The sequence below is a fragment of the Hyposmocoma kahamanoa genome, unplaced genomic scaffold (genome assembly GCF_003589595.1).
Source record: "Hyposmocoma kahamanoa isolate Upper Pololo Valley unplaced genomic scaffold, ASM358959v1 232, whole genome shotgun sequence".
NCBI classification, from domain to species: Eukaryota; Metazoa; Arthropoda; class Insecta; order Lepidoptera; family Cosmopterigidae; genus Hyposmocoma; species Hyposmocoma kahamanoa.
The window spans coordinates 7,564,217-7,580,512 of record NW_020653750.1 but is presented as its reverse complement, the minus strand read 5'-3'; the positions used below and the strand labels follow the sequence as shown (position 1 = coordinate 7,580,512).

The window sequence follows — 16,296 nt, the reverse complement described above, 5'->3', positions numbered from 1 at the left end:
TTAAAACACTAAATAAATAATTGTAACCTTTTCATTGAAAAAAAAAGTGATCTCAAAAGTTTGCTTTTCGATTTCCATGAAATCCCCTCATCAGGTTCTGACTTCTTGAAAAAGCTCGTGTCCGGTTTGTATAAAGAATACCTCATGATCCCATTCTTCATTTTCAGGCGGTGACAAGGCGATCGCGGCAATCTACGTCTGCGCAATGGTCGCGTTCCTTTCGCGGTCCCCCCACCACGCCAGACGACGCTGAGCTTGACGATGTCTTTTACTCCGCACCTGACGCCACGCCTTTGCAGCATCATGTTGATACGGATACTGTTGATGGCAAAGGGTTAGTATTTTTTTATATAACAAAATAGGTGCGCATTTGACAGCCATCTCACCACACACACACGAAGGAGCGTGCACATCTAAATGCCTATTTAGTATTTCGTCTTGAAAAGATTCAAGTTATAATGTTCTTTTCAATTTTTAACAACAATTAATTGGGTCGGCAAACAGTAGACACAATTAAAACTTATAACTAATTTTTTTACACTAAATATGTAATGATTGTGTCACCAACACCGTTAACCACTAATTACTACAAAAAATAGAGAAGTGAAAGTGTAAAGAGAAAAAATATTTAAAAAAGTTATGTACAATTCAAACCAAATCAAACGTTTGATACAAAAATAAAAAAAGAATTACCGCATAAGTTCACATGCGTTGTATGTGTAACAAGTTATATTGAGTGACACAAGGTATTCTAAGACTAATAAATAAAAATAACAATTGAATATTCAGAGAATAAGTCTGCAAACAGGGAATTCCACTCTATAGCCGTTCGCCATATGAATGTGGAAGCGAAACGCTTTGTGCGAATCCTTGGAATACCTTCGACATAGTATTTTATTACGTAAAGTTTGTACTCGTATCTAAATATTACAAACTTCGAAAGAGTCACAGCTGGTAACAATAAATCTAAGATTTTATTGCTAGGAGGCTCAGATTTGGGACACATAAATATGTATATGATCCCTATTGCGATTAGCAATTCTTAACAAAACGTATAAAATTTTAATTCACCCTCTATTCTATAGAGATACGTGACATGTGACCATACGTTAAAAGTGCTTTTATAACAAGAAAATCAGAAAAATAACACGAACTATATGAAACAAATTACATAAATATATGAAATTTTAAAAATCTATACATCGCACTGTTATTACAATAGTGTTGTAACTCAAAATATGTGAAATTCAAGATTCTACTATAGCTGAACGTGAAATTTGGTTCTTTACAAGTCAATAAAACTGGCGTTACTTTACTCAAAATGAGACAAACTTTTTGAGCTAGTTCTGGACAAAACAGTTTTTACTCAAAAATGTGAAATTATTTTTTCAATTTTATTTTTAAATTTATTTGACATGAAGGATATGTTTAGATGTCTGTAATAAACTTTAGACTATGCATAAATTTTAATAAATGAAAATGGTAATTTTTTATTTAGTTTATATGTTTCTGAAAAAATTACACTTTTTGAGTTAATACACTATTGTATTAACAATTGGATTTAAACCTTTTTGTGAAAAAAAAAGTGCAACGTGTGGAAGGGTTGACGATTATAGTTTTATAGATGTATTACATTATGTTAACATTACTGATGTACCTAAATTCATTTCCGTGGGTATTAGTAAGTGTAGGTATATTTTAGGCAAGTAAGACCTGCGGAGAAACCTAAACGAACAATGAATAATAGAGTGTATTTTTGTTGTTTAAAGTGAATTAAAGTTATTTTTGCAAACTGCATTTTGCAAGTAGGTCCCGTTGCAAGTAAGTAAGTACTGAAACAATATTTTATAGGACGAAGTGCAGAAAATGACGAGAATATAATTCGCGGCGGTGAGTCGATATGAACACTTCACGGTTTACCATTGACCACAGTTTGTATGTAACTTAAGGGAAAAGGAAATGAGTGTTGAATATATTTTAATCCTGATCGCTTTAGTGGGGCGATCACACAGTGGGGTTCATAGCTTAAACTATAGGTTTTCTCGAAGTTGCCAACTTATCGGTTGGCAATCGACCAGTGGAAACAGGCGGCCACAGTAGAGTACCCGTGTTTGAGAAGGAAGGAAAATGTAAGGGACCGAGGGTTTTGCAAGTACTAAAAATACTATTATTATTTAGCAATTTTGTTATAATTTGTACGTATTCAATATCTGTTTCGCAGTAAAGCTTCTTATAGGTAAGACATTGATCAATATTTATTTTTTGGTATTTTTGCGTCCTTCGGTACGACAAAACCAATTTTGTTTATAGGTACGCAAAGTCCCGAAAAAGTAAGTAATGTGGGGTCGTAAATTAATCATCAGCGGGTTTTATACACTCTATCGTGCGTTATACAGCAATCTTGCCGCGATTGAGCGCTCGTGTAAAGACGTTGGAAGGAAAAGGGAAAGACCGCGAGTTTGCGCTCATCAGTCGCGCGCGCAATCGCGCACTCCAACACGCGTCAATTTCATGCGGTCTATCCTGCGCTATTAGACGCTCTTCCAATTGTAACAGAAACGAGCAATCGCGCGTGAAAGAACATTAGCTTAAAAATATTCAAAAAGGTAATAGCGCAAGATTGCGCGTGTAGGCTTCCCCGCGCGTAATCCTGTACACTCCTGATCACGCGCGATAGAGTGTGTGTAAAGGGGGCTATTGATTTATATTGCTTATGGTTAGTAGAAAAAAGTATAACAAACATCACTTTGCCCGAGAAAAAACTTCGAAACACGTAATACAAAACTGCACATGTAAGTTGGCAGTACGCAAAATGGTTTCATTTATCATCGTAATTGTGTTCCACGAATGAATTTTATCGCTACAATAGAAAGAATCTACGAATATAGAAATGTACATGTAACGTATTACGAAAGAATAAGTATATGAACTCGTAATGTGAAAATATTATATTGAATACTTTATCTCCTACCATGAATATTTTACCTAGGTCTTTTTTGTGCTAAATTCCAGCGCATTACGAAATTGGTTAATACAAGTGATAGACTGAACGTCGTAGGAATAAAAAGTTTTAAAAGGCTTTCTTTATGTAGGATGCCTTCAAATTAAACACTTATAGATGCGCTGCAGTGGTGCCACAGTGGCTACTAATTTTTGGAAGCGCAGTAAAGTTGCACCGCCACTGTTGTGACACGCGCGAGCCACTTTTGTAGTCAGAATTTGTGAAACAACTAAAATAATAAATATTGTTGTATCTGAAGATACAATAACGACTCGGTCAGTAGTTCGGTTGGTAAGAACGGTAGACCCTGTGTGACAACAAACGTTGGTTAGAGTCCAGTTAGATTGGAGGAACATTTTGTGTTGTTTGATCTTTGTATCAAATCTATTTATAGCTACGAATTCTGAGATCTTAGTAGAAGTGTTCAAGCAATGCATTGGATCATAATATATTCAATATTTTATAGCAGATGGAGGCAGCACCACCTATGCAAAGATATTTCAAGCGCGATCTTACCCAGACTTAAGTGTGAAGGAAATTGGTTACTGAAATCACACTTTAAAGATTTTTTGCAATAAGTTGTAGCACTTGAAGAAAGATTCGATTTAGCTCAAAGACAAAGATAATGATAACAACTAACAGGAAATAGATTTTGTCAAGCTATAAAATATCATCGTGCAAATAGGCTCCACGGTAGCGTCAAAAAATTATATAATGACGTAAACTGGTCCACTCAACACGCATTTAAAAGTCACAAAATTAAATAGATTTACACTGACGATTACAACGCAGACCTCTTGAGATATTATAATATTCCATTTGAATACGAATTCGATTAATTGCTAGACATGTTACTTCGTAAACGTTCATACAAAATATCGATCATCGTTAAATTCGTTTGCGGTAAAAGAGTAAAGTATATATTGAGACGCTCATGCTAATGAAGGTATACAGGCGCTGTAGTTTCTTATAATAATGGAAAAAAGTATATCACACTCCACATAAGACTGTGCTAAAGATTGCCATCGAAATGGATCAGGTAATTAGAAGAAAACATTAATAACCAGAGAGAATATAATAAGACAACAACTAGAAAAGAAATGAAATGTGAAATGACGTCACCAAATTTTATATAAAAGGTTACAAAGTGCCAGGTTAAGTGTAACGGGCATAGTACCGCCGAGCACAATATGAAAAAGTTTATATTTAAACTGTCAGATAGTTCCAAGTAGTCATTCTCACAACATTCCGTGGCGATAAGTGACCACCTTGAGCTAGTTGGTCTGGACGTATCATCCAACCTCAACTTTGAGCAATACAACGAGTGCTTGGTAAAAACTGCTGCCAAAAAATTAGGCATACTTTTCAAGGTCAGGCGGTACTTCACACCTAAACAGGCACAGCTCGATCGTGTATTGAGTACTGTTGCCACCTTTGGACGGCTCTGCCTGTTACCAGTTAGTTGCCTTGGACTCGGTGGAGCGAAAAGCAAAGAGACTTATTAATAACAATTCTCTTGTGGAGTCGAAGCTACAAAATCTCGACAGTCGCAGAAAAGTAACCTGCCTATCGGTTTTCTATCGGATACATTTCGGGGAGTGTGCGCAGGAACTTTTCAATTTAGTTCCACCCTCACCGTTCCTCTTTCGGTTGACTAGAAGGTCCGGAACACTCCATCCTTCTGTCGTTGATATACCACAAATTCGCACTAAGAGCTTTGCTTCCTCCTTTCTGATGCGTGCGACAAAAGAATGGAATACTCTACGCATCTGTGTTTCCCGAAACGTGCTATTCAAGGCTAAATTGAATAGGTATTTTTTAGGCAAATGCGTTCCATTGTCGGTCACATCGTCCCTTAATATCAGGTGAGATTGTGGCCACGCGTGTGTCTATTATATATTAAAACAAATTCAACCCATAGAAACGAATTAATAGTAATGATGTTTTCCTCACATAATCAAAAATCGGTTGAGGTACTCACCATTACATTGCACCGCCATGCAAAATTTGAATAACACAGGTCAATGCCATCTAGCGCGAATTTTTAGGGAACTATAGGATGAGCAAAGTTGCTTAGAGAAATATATTCTTAGTATAAAATAAATTTGATACAGAAGGAAGAGTTACAATTTGATGCATTTAAACGCCGGTTTCAATTATGGAGAATAAGTTGATACTGAATTACAAAGATGGGTAGAGCTCTGTAGGAAACTTTTAAAGACTTTGAAACTTTCAACTTTGATAGACTTGTTAAAAGTATAAAAACTAATCCTTGCAGTAACACATGTAAAATGCCATTTATAAAGCACAGATAAATGCACCAGGTCAACTATCTATGTCGCTTTAGGTAAAAATAGAGCTGTGTGATTTTTTATAGATAATCATCAGCCATTAGCCCTGAGGGCATTATCTTAGAGGAAAACACGTTAGTGGAAATAAAATGTCCTAAAGCTTCCTACAAGATGGGCATCGATGCGAAGATAAAACGCATCTTGGAAAGTAGGCAAAAAATCGGACAAACCTTTGAAAATAAGAATTTCGATTGGTGCAATGTGAAATAGGTACATAACATTTGCAAATACCCAAGTGTGCACTCGCAATATTACGGTCTCCGTAAATCAAAATTGAAATGATTAAAAACGTAATGAATTCTGCCCGGTATATGCGTATAACCCATGTATAACCCTATTTATTTAATCATCTATCTTTTATTTTGAATTACAAGTGAAAGGCCGAAACGAGATACGTCGTTTAAAAAATCAAAAGAATTAATTAATATTCTGAAATCAAATACAACGGACTGAATGACGATGTGTGACGAATATGTTCGAAGATTCGATGGATGAGCAATAGTCTGAATCTCAAATAATTTTATTTCAAGTTTACTTACTACATCTAAAATGGCTTCCTTGGTCATTTTTGATGACCTCCGTGGTCGAGTCGCTAGCATACAGTTATCATGGTGTCCTGGGTTCGATCTCCGGCCGGAGCAATGTAGAAAAACTAACTTTTCAATAAATTGTCTCGAGTCTGGGTGTTTGTGGTACCGTCGTTGTTTCCGATTTCCATAACACAAGTGCTTTAGTTACTTACTTTGGGATCAGATCTGCGTATGTGATGTTGTCTAATATTGATATTGTCTGAAACAAATATAATATAAACAGCTATAGGATTTTCCGGTGTATAATCGCGTATATTATAGTTAGTATGAAAAAACAAACCAAAGTTTCGGGCTTATTACAGATCCCATGGTTATGGTGCGGTCTTTATCAAACAGTTATATTTAATATTAATAATACAAACAATAACTGCCTCTGTGGCCGAAAGGTTACCATGGCCGGACTGCCACGCAGAGATCCCAGGATCGATTCTCGGGCCGGGAGAAATATTTGTATGGCCTACATCTATTTTTCTCGTGAGTTTGGGTGTACTTTGTGGTTGTATATGTATGTGTCCATGGCACCAGCGACACAGGGTTTTTCTAGTGCGGGGCTATGTTGAGTGTGTCCGTGTAAAAAAAATATAATACTTTAAGATATGAGGCTTGCTATAATATTAGAAATTCTGAAAACACAGACGAAAAACGACTCAGGATTTATAGTGTATAAAATCGATATTGTTTATCAAATAACCATTCGCTATACTTCACTTCCATAGAAAGTAGCTCAAAATATTTAGTAACAAACAACTTTAATTAGCTGCGTGCAGCCTCGAACTCTGTCCACTTTAGTAATTAATGTACCTACATAATTATAAAAAAATAGGCTTACTTAATTAGACTTCTGGTGATTTAAAAGTGTAAAAGATTGTAGTAATTTTTCGAGTACAATGATTTGCCGTTGATAGAATATCGCACCCTTCATGGGAGAATGGCATATTGTAGATAGAGTTACAAGAATTGAGGATGTGGGTTATATTTTTAACTGACTTCAAAAAAGGAGGAGGTTCTCAATTCGACTGTATGTTCTTTTTTTTGTTTTTGTATGTATGTTACGCGATAACTCCGGTATTTGTGAACCGATTTTCATGATTTTTTTTTTGTTGGAAAGGGGGTAGGTTACTTCCATAGTGGTCCCATTTCATTTTGAAGAAAATCATCCACCTCGAAGGGTTCACGCATGAAGATTCATTTTTATAAATAGCGCCTAACTTTAATTTAGGAGCAATTACTTTAATGGTTGATTTTGCTATTTCTCCAATTTAAGGCGTTTTTCTCTCAATATACTTTGAGTAGTGTCGTAGTGAGACCCTATTTTTATTATCTCCAGTGTCAAGTCCTGTGTAGTGGCGATTTCAATAAAACTTAGCAAATAGACGTAATTCCACGTACTTTTCAGGTCGGTTTTTTTAGTACTCTGTACTGAGATTATGCTGTATCTAATGGACCAATAAACATGTTTGACGTAACTCCACTTATGCCATTCTTCCATGAGAGGTGCAATATAGTATCGTTTTGTGTACTAATTAGGCACTTAATTATTTATAGCTATTAATGCTAGGAAGATCTGCCAGTTTTAGCAAACAAAATACTGAACAAAACGTCACTTAGTGTTAACTTACATGTGACGACATCGCAACTACGCCATAAGTCCTCGCAGTAACCGGTATACTCGGAAATATAACAACGTCGATCGCCCGTAACGGCAGTCATACGCACTTCGGTCCAACATTGTGCGTGGTCACTTACTACGAAGGCCTTCTCATATCGTAATTAAAAAGAGCGGAGTCGAATTTCCTTTTACAATTAGAAAAGAATGTCTAGGTATTCCAAATGAATCTACAATGAAACCATAGTATCTACTAGGACACCTCCACATACAATTTGTGAAGAAATTTTAGCAATTTAAAAAATCGATAATAATATCAAGGTGAAAGAAAAACAATTAAAACGATCATTTTAAGAACTTACAAGAGAGTATATAATTAACAGAAAACATTTCCAACAATAATACACACAATGAAACATCAAACATGTAAGCCTTAAGACATCATAATTATTAACTTCTAACCATTTCTCTGGAGTACGCAGTGAGTAGAACAAAAATAATTTCACGCGAGGTATTTATTACTCCACTAGGTTATATCTAGTCATATTGACAAAATAAACTTTGTTTGAAAAACAAATATCCGCGATTTACATCCGTAAAAATAATTTCATTTCCTAAATAAACGACTTTTAATATCAAATGTAGCATCACATGCAAGAAGCTTAATCGAAACGTTATCTCTAATGTAGTGGATAAGTTTAATGGAGTGGTTGCCCAATTTATAGGGGCAAAACGGTGAATTACGCCCTCACGCACTCTCTTCTACAATACCCTGGTACAGTCGTCTCTTTTATACGGGGAAAACACTACAATGCGGTGTCTAGAGACGGATGTCTAAGTATGAAACCGAACACCAGACAAAGCGAAACTAAAATAGAAATGTTGAAAGGAAAAAGAAGCGCTTTAAGGGCACCAAAGTCACAGGACATAAATTATGGTGATAACGCAGATAAACCTTACGTGGTCCCGGAGACAAATGATTGTCAAAAAACTTTTCTTAACTATCTAGAAAAACGAAGAACTAGTAAGAATAGTAATAAAGATTTTCTTAAAAATATTCCGTGTAAACATAATCGATTCATCGATTAGTAATGATGACAAAAAGTAAGAAATAATGGCACTCAAATTTTGGACTATACGGAGATTATTTGATACGAAATTAACCAACCGTGTAAGATATTTGGACTCAACATAATAAAAAAAATATGTATGTACATGATGTACGAGTACACTATCTTGTTGGTGTGGAGTGAAGACAATACGTGACACTTATATAATTTAAATATCGAGTTCCTAGATTCGCGTTTGTTCCACTTAGTAAATGGAACAATTTTTTCGGATCTAATCCGTATATATTTCTTTTTTCAAACACACCTTTCGGGACCTTTACAAATCCCATGGTCATGGCTAACTCAGTTAGTCAGGTTTGTTTGAAAAAACAAATATACTCGATTTAGATAGATAAAAATAGTTTCATTTTTTTCTGAGATCAAAATTCAACTATGGTATTTGTAATATGAACGGCCCAAAGTGCGAAGTGATGGATTTCATAAAAATGAAAATCATACATTTTCTACAAAAATGTAGCTAAATGCAATGAAAAGTACAATTTTGTTTGATTGTCGTGCCCGCTCTCCCCGCGTGTCGATTTGATCCGTGTCGTTTTTCATCCGCCGATGGTGTATTTTCTACAAGGTTAGAAGTTTCTAAGACATTGGAGTAGTATGTCCACACAAGATACAGTGGCAATAATATATTACTGATTAGACTGAGAGAAAGATTTGACTGTTTTTTTTTTTGTATTGGCAAGATCCGTTCAATTTCTTAGAAAAAACAGTGATTTTAATTATACATTTAAATACATTAGGGCTCACATTATTTCCGCTATCTTTTGTAACTACAGCCAAACGTGTCGACTCATTCACACGCACTGAATTCTAGTTAGGAAGAGTGAGTTAGAAATTGTGAATAAGATATGACATATGGATATGGGTATTTTAGCCGAAGAAAGGAGCATAATTCATTATAACTGTCTAAATAAAAAAATAAAAAATACCAAAGCCGTTAGGGACACCGTATGTCGGACGCGTGATGAGTTTTAAACGCAATTTATTGATGAACATTTTTATAAAGTTTCTTATTTAGTTAAGTTAACGTTTGCGAACTTCGCCCAAAATGTTTATCATAAAAGTTTGTATTACGTTGAAAAGTCGGTATTATTATGCAAATAAAGTATATCGTGTTTCACGCACACCATGAAAAGTTTTTTATTTTTTATTGTACAGGAAAGAGCAGATTATGTTTAATAAAAGGAAAACACAAACAAAAGGTACTGCTTATTTCTATAAGAAATTTCTTCCTGCAGACCTAAATACAGGACAAAACGGGCATAACAATAACGGGCTTAAGTGCACAAAAAACAAAATTACGTAATACAATATTAATAACATTAAATGTTATAAACTAGACAAGTGCTTAGATAAATACATATTTCATAACATAAAGCGTTGTTGAGTATACTATTCTTATTTTTGAATTCTGAACAAATGGAAATGAAACTATTTTTCCCGATCGCGTACTATAGGTTTGTTTTTTTCAAACAAACCAACGTTTCGGGCTCTTTACAGGTCCTGACTGGATGGTAAAGTCATCATCCAGTTATGTCTGCTTAGGATTTTGACCGAGCAGATCTAAGATTGCAGTACTTATTTAATATATTTCAATTCATTCTATTTTCCATTATTATTGAATTATTTAATTTAATAAAATTCATATTGTTCAAATAAAATAAAATCATTTGTAAAATGTATGTATGTAACGTAAATTGGAATGTTCTTAATAAAATAAAAAATAAGTTATTTTCATAGTTAATAACACCTATAAGTAAAGTGAAAAATAGGGTGGTTTCATTGACTTACAAATAAATGGACGACGGGTCTAATACAAAAACCACGAAAAAAATGTCCCAAGTCAACCTATTTAAACGTAGTGACTTGTAAAGGAATATGAAAAAGCTAAAAAGTTTAATTTAAATTGTAATGTCATCGCAGTACTGTCTAATTTTGCTTGCTTCGCTGTCAGTCGAACAAACGAAGACTAAAGCGTGAATGACGCTCTGTATACGATTTTAACGCCCTATAAGTTCGGACACTTTTTAGCGCGGACCCGACGTCCATATAATTGTAAGTGAATGGGTGGTTTGCATTAATACTAGACATCACGACGCTTTCCTTCACTGAAAAGGTCATGGTAAATTTCAAATTAAATATCGCACATAAATTCCAAGAAACTCATAGGTGTCGAATCCACGACCATTGCTTGGGAGTCGGTATGTCTAACCATTAGGCTACACGGCTTTTGTGAAAATGCTTATTACAACGATTAAGTTTCTATCCGACTTACGATAGTAATAAAACTGATAAGTTGTGGCGTTAAAATGGCATTAAGTCTTTATTATCGAATGGTCTACACGTGTGTAGATAACTATGAGATACATTTATAACATTACAATACGAGCTATCAACTTAATATAAATATTTACAATTTTTTTTAATTTATTTGGTTTACCAATAGCTATTAGATTGTGACTTATTTCCCAGGTACAATAATTTGTGGTTTTAAATTTAATGCACAGTGTAACAAACCTACTTTATGTAATAGACGGCCTTAAACCAGATTGTTCCTTTTTAGTTCTCTAAGAATCCGCTAGATGGCATTGACCCATTTGGCGTTATTTCTGAATCGCGGTGTTAAGATTTTCCCTCGAAGGGTGATTACTCGAACACAATTTTTTAATGAGAAGAGAAATCTGATAATACAGAGAGTTCAGTAAGGCAACGAGGAGTTGAGTCCCTTCTTGGGAATTGCCACACGGATTTTCTGATATTTCGTCCGCTCATATAGGGTGAAAAACCTCATCTCGCGGAACGGTTTCCAGGAGTCGAGTCCCTTCTGGGAACAACTGCCCGGACCTTCCGCATATAGGGTGAAATTGTATTGGCGACATACAAGGTGAAAATAAAAATCTTCTGAACCATTTGGAGTTTCACTTGGCTTGTTTTGGTAACCTCATCCAACGGACGAAAGAACCTCCCTCCTTTACAACAGCTAATTAGGTTACAGGTAAACTACTCATGCAAAAAAAATTGCAAAGGAACTTATATAACATTTAACAGTTAACTATGTTATATTATTACAAACAAATACTACGTTTATACAACAAAATGCTATTTTATTTTATTTTGATATTTTTGAAAAACAAAGGCAAACAATCTGCATGTGCGTCCAAATATTCACTATTTATATTATATAAGTTACAATTCTGTATATGGGTGAGTTCGTACCAATTTTGGTTCTTCGAAGAGGTGAGCAGTGTTTATTTATAATTAAATAAAGTGCTTTTTATGATACTAAGTGGCGAGATGAACAAGTCGTGCGCTTTTTGTTAAGCGATACCCTTGTCCATAGTAGTTGCAGTGCCAGCCCGAGTTTTAGTCGCAAAGATCTGAGGGACCCTGCCACTGCGCCTGTCACCGTGAGTCATAAGCCATCACCTTATCCTTCAAAACCGGAACGCAGTGACGCTCACATTACAGCTTGGCGGCAGAAATTGGTAAGGGGGCAGTACTCCCTGGATGAACGCTTTTAAAAAGGAGAACTATTGCTACCACGCGACCCGCAGTGGTGAATCTATGGGTACAATACTAATAAGAAGTCACTACACAAAATTTATTACTTATATTTGCTTTGGTATATTACATTTGACATATATACTATGATAACTATCTATTCCAATAAATTACATATAGGCCCACAATTGTTAGTGTGGGTGTGTTTGCTTATCTGACAGAGATATCACTTTACCCAAATCTTTGTGACATGGGTCTGTGAAATCACAGATTAAATCGCCTTACTAACTAACGCATACTATTCCAGTATAGTTTTCGCAATTCTAGTTTATATTATAAAATCCACTGTTGATGAGCTTTAACTGTAAAGATAGAAATGTGTGTTGAATAAATAAAATAAAAAAATAAATAAAAAAGAAACAGTCCATCTTCTAGTGGCCAATCGTTCTCCATATTGGGGCCTTAGCACGTTTGCTCGTTGCATCCTATTCGTGTTTGTTCCGAATCCGGGGGTCTACTCTCGATCTCCGTCCGACATCCGTCCGAAACAATTACTGCCAAATAAGAAATACTTGACCAAATAAAAAGACGCGTGATGCGAAGGAAGCTTCATACTGGATACTTGTCTTTTAATTTTGTCGAATATTACTTATTTGACAGTTTTTGTTTCGGACGGATGTCGGACGGAGATCGAGTGTAGCCCTCCTGAGACTAAACAAATGTAGAAATCTCGGACCCACTTCGGATGTCGCTTGTGCACTAGTCCGACTCGAATACGAGTGAAATATGAATATGACTTTGTACATCTAGAGATAAAATGACACTTCCGATACCTGTGATATTTCGGACCGTCATTTCTAGGATTCGGAACTGATACGAATCGGGCTTGAGTTTTGAACTAAGAAATAAGAAAGATAGTTTCGATCGGGCTATTCGTTTTGTTGACGGACTTCAAGAGTAGTTCCGTAGGTAATCCATAGTGGGAAAACGGCCGTAACTTCGGATTTCGTGCTTCGATTAATCCATCTTTTGATGATACTTCAAGTATCAATTGCGCAATACTAGAACTGAGTTTATAAGGATTTCACTATACCAATACAAATTCCTTGGCAGCTATTGGCGCACCTCTATAGATTGTCTTACTTGAAACGTATTGCTGTTCTCCTAGACATAAATATGCAATACTCGATAATGTTATTGCTCTCTATAAGTAGAATACATCTTGCATTGCATCTTCGGCGTGTGGATTTAACGGTTTTAGTCGCTTCGGCACTGTGAAAGGAAGACGCCAAGACCGGCGCGCCCACACCCGCCGCCGCCGCGCCCGCCCTTGCACTCGTAAGGTGGCAGTACTTCCCTGGACGAAATCATTATAGTAACTATTTTGTTATAATAACAAGGTCATATACAAACAATAAATTTGTCAAGCTACAAACTTTCTTATATAGCATTGTCCAATATAGATTTTATTTAAGTATGTTTATGTACGACATTAAATTTGAAATTTACCATGAGCTTGCATGAGCTTTTCTGTGAAGGAAGACGTCGTGATGTCTAGTATTAATGCAAACCATCCTATTTTTCACTATATAATACTCGATAATGTTATTGCTCTCTTTAAGTAGAATACAAGTTAAAGTCATTCATTATAAGTTCATTACGGGCCCAGTAGGGCATGACAATACTTGTGAGGTAGTTATTACGTATTTAAATAAATTCTATATTGGACAATACTATATGTATAAGAAAGTTTGTAGCTTGATAAACTTGTATATTACCTTGATATTATGATAAAATTGTTACTATAATGATTTCGTCCAGTGAAGTACTGCCACCTTAAGGGTGCAAGTGCGGGCGCGGCGGTGGGTGTGGGCGCGCGGGTCTTGGCGTCTTCCCTTTCACAGTGCCGAAGCAACTAAAACCGTTAAATCCACACGTCAAAGATGCAAACAGGCGATAAACTTAGTACTGTGAATGGTAAGGAACGACTGAGCCAATAAATCCATCTGCGCGGCGCATGAGCCGCCGCGCCCGCGCCCGCCTCGTTGCAGGCGTCGCGCCAGAGCGCGCGTGGGCACTGTGAACGCAACTAGCGTCTACGTACATTTGATTTACATGCACCCACACCCGCGCCCGCCGCTACTCTGAATAAGGCCTTACCTATTTCTGCCGCCAAGCAGTAATGTGCGTATTACTGCGTTCCGGTTTTGAAGGTCAAGGTTGCTGGTGAAATTACAGGCACACGGAACTGTCAACTTATGTCTCAGGGTGCCAGGCGCAGTGGCAGTTCCCGTCAGATCTTCGCGATTTAAAGCCCTGAGTGGCACTGCAACTGCACGACTTGCTCGCCCCGTCGCACTGTGGGAAATTTAGGTCAGTTACGGACCAAAAATCTGTAACTTTTTGGTTTTTTGAAATACAGCATTAATTTTTTTATTATACATAGTGGGAATTACGACGCTTTTAAAATGAATATACATTTTTATTTAACTACCCGTAATTGAGAGACAAAAAATGTGCAAAACCATAAATCCCCTATGCTAAATACTACCCAATATTTATTTAACAAAGATGGAAATGCCATGTTACGGTAATTTTTTATTCATAAAATAAATTAAATATAATTATAAATTTTACTTAAAATTATTTAAAAAAAAATACGAGACAAGAAAAAACATGAAAGCATATTTGTTATTATTTCGGATATCTGTTTTAGACTCTAGCCTCTCTCTTCTATCATGGCCTATTATTACTGTAATATAATATTTTTTTCAGAATCAGTGATAAGTTGGTGGACTTTCAATAGGCAGGTCTAGAGCACTTTCGTGCGTGCTGTAATCTAAATTTTTTGTAGTCTTTTGAAAGAAGATTCTTGAGCGTCTTTTGAAAGTTGTCCGATAGGTAACACTGCAAAATGATTAATTAAATCTTCTCCGTGAATTAATATTTTGTGTACCGAAGATGGCATATAATACCAGTCATATTTACTGACGTATATTCTTGCTGTTTCCAAAGCATATTCCCCAATTTTTTAGGAGTCTATCATTATGCCAGACGATAAAGCTAGAAGGATTATATAGAGTCGCTTTATCAAAATTTCATCGACTCCTGTAATGTCAGCTGTCCGCTCAGCTTTATAAAAAATCCTCGCAATGTTACCGTCATTGGTATTACCACCTCCTTGCCGTGGTTTATCAATTATTAGTCCAAGCTCTTTTCGAAAGCGTCTTTGTACCACAGTTTTTTTCTTTTGTTTCATTTGTTTATTTTCGTCACTCGTAGCTGACCATTTTTGAAATGAAAGGTTTTAAGAAGTATGCAAAATCATCTCCATACAGCGAATACAGGCGTGCAGTGTTGATAATCTATAACGAAAAGAATTTTCATTTTCGGGCCTAGCAGTTACATTTCGTAAATTATTCATTAGACGTGGAGTAGCACCACAAATATTACATGTTTAACTTGAAAGAGTGTCGGTTAATATCAGACAGAATCTCAGGGATGAAGGCGCAGGATTTTGCCAAACAACAGTACCAGTCGTTTCATCAACTAATCTGATGGGCACAACAGACGCGGCGAATAAGTATGAGTCTGACACAAGTTCGGACTCCTCTGGAAGTCTTTGTTTATACTCACTTTGACCAGCCATCACATCCCCATTTACTGTATAAAACCAACTGTTTTAAACCGTTTTTGTACACGGAATCTATCATCAATATCCACGCCGTTGTGAGATCTAATAAATCTTGTAGGGATAAAATTTCTCACATGTGTTTGTAATTTCAATAGCTGATGCAGGTGGGTAACATTTCTGTTTACTTTTTTGTATTTTGTAACAAGGTGGTAGTAAGAAACAGTTCCGTTCATCCATAATATTCTTCAAATATAAATATTGAGCCCTGGTCAGATCCAATTCAATGAATACACGTAATGCTTCTTGATCGCTCAGCGTTTGGATGGTATTAGAGTCGTCCATCAATTTTAGCATTGATATTTTTTTCTTTGCATCTGCAGGCCTCAATGCCTCCACGATTTTTGCTTCATTATTTTCCCCCTTTGATCGCAGCCCTTGAATATATGCACCATAGACGTGTTCGAATCCATATTCATTAAGTAGTGT

The 16,296-nt window shown here is 36.0% G+C and overlaps 1 protein-coding gene across 1 annotated transcript in view; it reads left to right on the top strand.

The window, feature by feature from the left end:
* LOC113228476 (inactive rhomboid protein 1) overlaps positions 1 to 16,296 on the top strand; it is a 262,975-nt gene that overhangs the window by 229,068 nt on the left and 17,611 nt on the right. The window contains exon 4 of the mRNA XM_026461798.1: positions 168 to 334. Coding sequence (XP_026317583.1) covers positions 168 to 334 — 167 coding nt within the window. The remainder of the gene's footprint in view (positions 1 to 167; positions 335 to 16,296) is intronic.